General features: G+C 31.8%; 1 protein-coding gene across 1 annotated transcript; it reads left to right on the plus strand.

Moving 5' to 3' along the window:
* The first annotated feature begins 639 nt into the window (after positions 1–639).
* LOC143084230 (uncharacterized) lies at positions 640–4,649 on the plus strand. The gene is made up of 2 exons (XM_076260639.1): positions 640–1,452; positions 4,626–4,649. The coding sequence occupies exons 1-2, from the start codon at positions 640–642 to the stop codon at positions 4,647–4,649; spliced, it is 837 nt and encodes a 278-aa protein (XP_076116754.1).
* The last annotated feature ends 4,334 nt before the right edge of the window (positions 4,650–8,983 follow it).

The raw sequence follows: 8,983 nt of genomic DNA on the forward strand, positions 1-8,983 counted from the left end.
CATGATTATGTTACATTTGCATGCTACTTCGGCGGAACCCCCCCCCCCCAAAAAAAAAAGAAAATAATCAACAAAGCCAGTCTCCTCAAACTCAAAAGCATTTAAAGCCAGTGCCCCAAATCCCCCCCCCCCCAAAAAAAAAAAAACCCAAAAAACCAGGCACTTCCTTAGAACAGAACAGTATTCTTTAGGCAATGGAAAAGGTATAAAAAAATTACGCGACGTAATTTAACTTTAAGGTAAGGTACAACAGTGAACACACATTGGTATATGAAATACAACGAGTACTTTTATAATGTTCACGTAGTATCGTGGTAAAATTACATTCTTATACACCAATCTGTGAATCTCGGTTATTTCTTAGTATAAAGCACACAATCTTTCTTTTAGACACTTGGGATGCAAAATCTCTGACGAACTGTATTTAATTTAGTAAGAAAATGACAATGATACCCCCCCCCCCACCCCGTTAATAAAAGTTGGTTTGCAATATATATCGTCACAATATCTACGCCTTAGTAGCCATTAATCTAAAGACTTTTTTTGCGAGGCATGCTACGATGAATAACCAATAGTTCGTAAAGATATAGGTCATTTAATATGGGATTTACATTTTGATTTGTAGGTTGCAGGCTGAAAATGACGGGATTATCCATAAAAACTAGCGAATCGTTAAATTTTTACAAATATATTTGCCAGAAGATTGGATCTGAAGAGGTCGTGAACATTAGGAGGTTGGCTTTTGTTATTTATGACATTGGACACCGTTTAACAATAATGACTAGTGGAAGTAAAGGTGAAGGACTCAATTTAAACGGCAGTGATTTAGATATAATGTGTTTTGATCGTTGCGCTCAAGTATTTGAATCAGAAAAAGAAGCTGTTTTTAAAGGCACGAGACTACCGTTTATTATGAATACTGAGGACACACCACCATGTTTTACACAATTGTATCTTCTTACTCATCACCAAAATCAAACACTTGTCAGAGTTTCTGTGTCACTCATGAATATGCTAGATAAAAATCATCTGGGATATGCATTTTCAAGTGAACTGTATAAGATATCTCACTTGTCAATTGCAGCATTGTCATCAAAAATTCATGGTCCATGTATATCAGATGAATATGATCAACATGATTTTGCCTATTGTCTAAAATGCGACAAATGGATAAGCCAAGCGAAACCATGGGCTAGAAGACCTCGCACAGCATGGCCTTCACCTGCAGTTATTTCCAAAATAATATCTTGTGGTGTTTTATTTGTTCCAATTGGCTGCAAAGGATCCATAAATGAAAACCTTGAATGGCGAATTTCATTTTCTGTAGCGGAAAAATTTCTTATATTTTCCTTCAGTCATACACAACTATTATGTTATGCTATGTTAAAACTCTTGCTGAAAGAAATAATAGAGAAACATGAAGATTTGAAAGGTTTGTTGTGTTCATATTTTGTAAAAACACTTTTGTTTTGGATTTTAGAAGAAACAGACCCATATTCATGGAGACCAGATAATTTGATACCATGTTTTATGGCATGTCTACAAAGACTGCTTTACTGTGTAAAATACTCAATATTGTCACATTATTTCATTCCTGATAATAATTTATTCCTTCTACGGTTTAATACTTCAAACAAAGAAGCAATGACCACCTTATTAAAAAATTTATACGGACACGGAATTAATTGTTTTACATTTTCTGAGACCCTACAAGATTATCAAAGCCAGTGCTACGAAATCACCGAATCATTTATAAGCAAAAACAACAGATTTTTACCACATTTGATGCCTACATATTGTACAATTCTTAATTATGGAAGAGTTGAAAGATTGACAAGACTGCTATATAATGTTCTTAATCATTCTAGAACTTGGGTATTGAAACGATTATTGGCTATACAAATATCAGCCGCATTCAAATTAGCATCAGTATCATCAATGTATCAAACGTCATCAAATAAGCAATATTACCTAATTTACAAACATCATCTCAGTCATTTAATGATCGGTTTACATTCAGATGCAATATCTGGACTGCTGATGTTAGCTTCGTTCTTTTATGTTAACAAAAATTACTTAGCATCATTAACTGTAATAACATATACATTACAGAAATATACAGACGAAACATTCTATCTACGCATTTTCAATAATATCTCAATGTATGATATCCAACAACACACGGGGAATCTGACGACAAAAGACACATTTCCTACAATATTAAGATTTTTAACAACTCGTTCCTTTCAAGTTGACCATAAATCCGCAATAGTTCCACAAGAACTACAGCAAGATGTTTCAAGCAACTGTACCGTTTTTCATCCATTACCATTTGCACATTTCCTCCACTTCTTGTGTTGCTACCATCTGCATGACATTATGTCGAGCAGAGAGTCTTTAAAACAACTCGAACAGGTTAATAGGACAATTTTAAAAAGTTGTTCTTTTGTTTCACATCCTGATTCACTGAATACTGTCATCATGTGTGGAATAGCTCACCAGTTATTGGGTGATATACACAGTGCTAGACGTGCTTTTCAAGAAACTGCTGTGGTTGATAAAGATAATGAAACCAGTGCAGCATCAAGGCTGTATAGTCTATTCTAATAATACCAAATGATTAATTCTGGATGTAGCTTTGTAACTTTATTGTCGACATTTTAAGAAATATTTAAACACATCATATCATGTTTACCTTTAATCTATCTATCACAAATCATTGAAATATCCCAAAATCATGCGTTTTCCTAGATAAATTACGTAGTATATTTCTGACTTGAAATTACATTTGTTTAAATATCATTTTCTCATTTTGTGTATCACATTTACCTTGTTTAACTGTTGATAAAAGTTTAAAAGACATAAGACCTATTTTACAGTTTGCACCTTATAGTCACTGAACAAATATATATGGTAATTTCCCATATAAACAGTTAAAAAATGTGTAAATAATTAAACGTTGACTCTTCAAGTTTCCCGAGGTTTCTTTAAATTGCTTAGATGTGTCCATTCATGTATGACACATTAAAATAGTTTAAACATGTAAAAGAATTAGACACTCGTCGTTGTAATCACTAAGACTGTTTAGAAGGAAGTAGATGCTTTGTTTGTTTTCAAAATTAATAGCTCAGACATTCCAATACTTATGTAAGAAAGATTTTTCTCTAACTTAATCCATCTTAAGTATTCAAACACATACTTCCATATCATATCATTTATTTTTTTATAAATACATCCTTTTTATTATTGTTTTATATTCACTGTATATTAGATAAAAAGCATGCTTAAAGAAACTTAATGTAAGTTATATGTGACTACATGTACCTATGAATTGTACAGATTTACAAACATGTTTAGTTATGATAAGAATGTATGATACAATTATGGAATATCATTTTTTTTTTAATCGTGTGACAAAAAAATGTTTTTTATAAAATGTGTGCAAATATGCATGGAAACAGAAAGTGCTGTTATATTTTCAGAGAGTGCTATATTCACAGTACAGTAGAATTTAACTGTGTAGAGAGGAAGAGCTATTTCAATAAAATTAAAAATGAGATTTATGTAAAAATCAAAATAACAAAAATACCAAAACAAAAAGTTCCATATCAAATGGCAAAATCAAAAGCTCAAACACATCAAAAGAATGAAAAACAACTGTTATATTACTGACCTGAATAAGAAAGGTCAACGACATACAATTCCAGGAAAAATCTATAGGAAACGTAAGTTGTCATCAATAGACAGGCAATTATACACCTATACTAATCCTTACCGTTCAAGGTCCTCTAGTTAGAAATTTTGAAATCAAACAAATATCAATCAGACATGCAACAAATAATCTATAAATGCTGAATAAACCAATCGAAAAAAATTGAGAATGGAAATGGGGAATGTGCCAAAGAGACAAAAACCCGACCATAGAAAAAAACAACAGCAGAAGGTCACCAACAGGTCTTCAATGTAGCGAGAAATTACTGCACCCAGAGGCGTCCTTCAGCTGGCCCCTTAACAGACATACACTAGCCCAGTGACAAATTGTACACAAGAAACTAAAATTAAAATAATACAAGACTAACAAATAAGTACATTTTCTTGATTATCTTACGTCTTTTCATGAACTCATGTCATCAATTGTTTAATAACCTCTCAAATTTGTGTTTCGGTATTTTTCTTTATCTTATACTTTTATGGAGAGTAGGCAACAGTTAAAGTTATTTTATTGGTGTTTTATTTATTTTGTGATGCCTTAGGGTTAAAGAAGAGTCAATAACCCATCCCCTTTTTTTGTTATGAATGATCACTACATACATCTTATCATTGCATTTTAAAGGATCTGTTTACCCTTTCAGGGCATAACTACCTTTCATATTTGGTAGAGTATGCACATGTGTTGCTCGGTTTTAAGTTTTTTCTGTTGGGTTTTGTATACTGGTTGTTTGTCTTATGTTTGTTTTTTCTTGTTTTGCCATCTCCGTGCAAGTAAATTTTCGACTAAAAATTATAATTTTTGTTTGTATCTTGTGTCTCTTTTTTAAAAGAAAAATAAATCAAACATTGAAGCAGAATGAAGCATTTTTAATTCTACTGCATGAACATTTAGTTCTGTAATTATTATCAATTAGGTGTGTAGATCTTGGAAATATTAGAAGGTCAAGCTCACTTTCCCGTAACCGGAAGGACAAAATCTTACTTACCGTACTGGAACGACATCTTCCGTACGAACAGGTATAACCATAACAGCATTTACGAAACGAGCAGGATTTGCCACAGCTCACAGCTATCTTCTCAAGCCTAAAACAAACCTAACAACTAAGTGTCAATCTGGATCGTATATTTCGCTTATTAATGATATTGATATATTTCGATATAAAAGATATACAAATACTACTTTAATGAGAAATCAAAATTGTAACTACATGTAAACTCGTCTAATGGGTTTCCGTCCTTTGATGAATGCATTGTCAGTTGTTATCCATTCGTTTGATGTGTTTGAGCTTTTGATTTTTCCATTTGATAAGAAAATTTCCGTTTTGAATTTCACTTGAAGTTCAGTATTTTTGTGATATTTTGTTTGTGACATCATAATTTCCATTGTAAAAGCATGCATAGTACGAATTCATATGACGTATAAAAACATATGATCTGACGATCCTGATATTTAGATCAAATATATTAAAAGAACATTTATAAACGTAATAGAACATACATTCTACTGGTAATCAGATTGGTAAAACAACCTTTAAAGAACATTTAAAAAGGTTATCATTCAGAGAGCCTGAATGAATTTCATTGAATATGTCAAACAAAATATCGAATTTAAAAACCAACTAAATTTTAGATTATAGTTGACTGAGTCGTTTCTGCCTCATACCACATTAAATTCTAACATTCCTAATCGTATAAGTCTTCTACCAAAGTAACAGCATCTTTTTGATCATGTTTATGGTCTTTGTTATGTTTTTGAAATGTGAATACTTTGTTTGTATAAATAGTTATCAAAGGTACCATGATTACAATTTAGTACGCCAGACGCGCTTTTCGTCTACATAAGGCTCCTCAGTGACGCTCAAATCAAAATATTTATAAAGCCAAACAAGTACAAAGTTGAAGAGTATTGAGGATCCAAAATTCCAAAAAGTTGTGCCAAATACGGCTAGATAATCTATACCTGGGATAAGAAAATCCTTCGTTTTTCGAAAATTCAAAGTTTTGTTAACAGGAAATTTATATAAATGACCACATTATTGATATTCATGTCAACACAGAAGTGTTGACTACTGGGCTGGTGATACCCTCGGGGACTACACGTCCACCAGCAGTGGCATCGACCCAGTGGTGTAAGTAGTTATCAAAGGTAATAGAATTATAATTTAGTACGCCAGACGCGCGTTTTCGTCTACATAAGACTCATCAGTACGCTTAAATCAAAATATTTATAAAGCCAAACAAGTACAAAGTTGAAGAGTATTGAGGATCCAAAATTCCAAAAAGTTGTGCCAAATACGGCTAGATAATCTATACCTGGGATAAGAAAATCCTTTGTTTTTCGAAAATTCAAAGTTTTGTTAACAGGAAATTTATATAAATGACCACATTAATTTATTGATATTCATGTCAACACAGAAGTGTTGACTACTGGGCTGGTGATACCCTCGGGGACTACACGTCCACCAGCAGTTGCATCGACCCAGTGGTGTAAGTAGTTATCAAAGGTACCAGAATTATAATTTAGTACGCCAGACACGCGTTTTCGTCTACATAAGACTCATCAGTGACGCTCAAATCAAAATATTCATAAAGCCAAACAAGTACAAAGTTGAAGAGCATTGAGGATCCAAAATTCCAAAAAGTTGTGCCAAATACGGCTAAGATAATCTATACCTGGGATAAAAAAATCCTTCGTTTTTCGAAAATTCAAAGTTTTGTAAACAGGAAATTTATAAAAATGACCACATTATTGATATTCATGTCAACACAGAAGTGTTGACTACTGGGCTGGTGGTTTTTGGAAATTTAAAAAAGCTTAGTTCCAATTCTGTTTGCTTTAAATAAATTTTTTGATTGCGAATGTTTGCGTTTTCTCTCTACATTTTGGCAATAGGTGTGCATAAAAGTTGATATCAACATGAATAGAAGGAACAGAATACTAAATACCCTCTCGACTCTTCCCGCTTCCGTTGAATATTTTGTATGAATAAATGAGATTACAACTTATGTTGCCATTGATTTGTGATATCATGATTTGCGAAATATCAACATTTTTTAGTTTTTTAGACAACATGATAATGACTTAATGGAGCGGAAAATCCCATCTTTCAATAATGTATCTGTAAAGCTTATTGTGTATGATATATTTGTGTAACTTATTTTATAATGCGTTGTTGTTAGTTAATAATTGATAATATTTTAGCTCAACTTACTTTTGTAAAAATCCATTGTTTTCTAGTGTTTCACAATTTGCCATATTTACTAAAACATTTTTGAAAACAAAAATTAAAAGAAATTGTTCAAAATAGTCATTAAATATCTGTTAAGAAGAATATAGTAATAGACAACTACTTCCTTTAATTGATGACCATAAGCTAGCTTGCATTACACTTATTCCGAAAATGTACACTGCTTTTGTACTTGTGTTTTATCAAAGTGAGTAATATAATAACCAATAACATTACACGAAACAAAAAATACTACAACAGATGTCAATTTTGACAATACATGTCTCTTTATAGATGCTCGAAGTCACAATATAGGAGCATTCCAAATGCAAATTGTAAACAAGGATTAAAGACATTTGTGTCTCTAACTAAATGTTATCTTTGCCTTATCGTTTCACAATTTTTCCAAAGTTTTCCATATCACCTTCACAACTGATGCATCAGGGCTTTTAAAGAAATGATCGTATATACTGCCGTTGTTTATCCGAATACCAATTACCTATTAATATGTTTTTTGTCTGTGTATACTGTATAACAGTACTGTTTAGTCCCTTCTTGGTAATATGCTTTTTGTAAGGCTCAATATTTTTCATCCCGCCAATGTGTTGTTTTCCTATTTTTTTTTGAGGTATTTTTGTTTGCTTTATATTTTGTTTATGTACTTTTTCTATAAAATGTATTTATGTCATTTTCTATTTTTTTTTTTGAAATATTTATTTGACTTTTTTATTGATTAAGATCATAAAAAAAGAGTGGACTGCTTCATCCCAAATTTTGATAATTTTCTTTATTATATCTGTTTGTTTTGCTCACAAAAGATTATCAATATAATGGAAATATGTGCGACTGTCAAACAATGGAGATGTTCAACTAGCTCTAAAAAATGAAACTAATTTTAAATCATCCTTTTCGATATGAGGACATGCATGACATGCTTATAAAAAGTCAAGAATATGACAAATGATTTCCGTTCGTTTAATGTGTTTGAGCTTATTATTTTGTCATTTGATAGGAGTGTTTCCTTTTGACATTCTCGTGGAGTCAGTTGTTTTTGGTATTTTACTTTTTTTTAAACTTGGTAAATTACTGTCATCTTACTTTAGGGAATTCTCCTGCATACATATGCAATACGACCAATGCCAAATTTAGAGAAGATCTGTTTACCCTTTAAGAGCACCTACTTTTTGTTGGGTTTGTGTTGCTGATTCGTCATATTTCGGTTTACAACTGTGAACTATTGTTGTGATTTTGTCGATTTTTTGTTTCTTTGCCATTGCATTGTCAATATGAAAAGAAGATATGGTATAATTGCCAATGAGACAACTCTCCACAAAAGACCAAATATGATACAGAAATTAACAGCTCAAGGTCACCGGGCAACCTTTAATAATGAGCAAAGCCCATACCGCATAGTCAGCTATAAAAGGCACCGAAATGACAATGTAAAACAATTCAAACGAGAAAACTATGTGTACAAAAGTCTCTTTGATTTCTTTCTCCTGTCCCTTATAAATGTTATGATATCTTACCTCTAACAAAGACCTACATCTCGCAGGCAACTAAACACACAGAACTTTATGGTTCTTATTAATATTCGTCTAAAATTTACCAAAAAATGAAGTATTTTTGTTTTATTATTAAGTACTAGTATTCTTACTCAATATACATATTCATGATTTGTTTGAGACAATAATGATATCAAAGACCACAAAACGTATTCATGATTAACTTTTATGTATAAAACAAATATTGCTAAAGGAAAAACAGTATCGTTTGTATTTTTGGTAGAAATTAGGACAAGAAAAAATAAAACCCTTTAACATTTCCAAAGATTTGTTAATAGGAAAGAAATAAAACAACGGAAGTCAGAGGAACATTCAAAACGGAGAGTCCCTTGAGTATGGAATGACAAAATCCAAAATCTCAAACACGTAAAATGAATCGATAACAACTGCAATATGATTGTTTACCTTAATTATGAAAACATGTGATCATATTAGGCTCTTACGACAAGCATAATGTTACAGTACAAGGTTTCTTCTTTT

This window comes from Mytilus galloprovincialis, chromosome 7 (assembly GCF_965363235.1).
Source record: "Mytilus galloprovincialis chromosome 7, xbMytGall1.hap1.1, whole genome shotgun sequence".
In the NCBI taxonomy this organism is placed as follows: domain Eukaryota; kingdom Metazoa; phylum Mollusca; class Bivalvia; order Mytilida; family Mytilidae; genus Mytilus; species Mytilus galloprovincialis.

What these genes read in the sequence shown, in the direction of transcription:
- LOC143084230 (XM_076260639.1), top strand. Translation starts at nt 640, where the DNA reads ATGACGGGATTATCCATAAAAACTAGCGAATCGTTAAATTTTTACAAA. An exon ending in GTTTGTTGTGTTCATATTTT is followed by an intron (nt 1,453 to 4,625) that starts GTAAAAACACTT and finishes ATTATCAATTAG; the next exon opens with GTGTGTAGATCTTGGAAATA.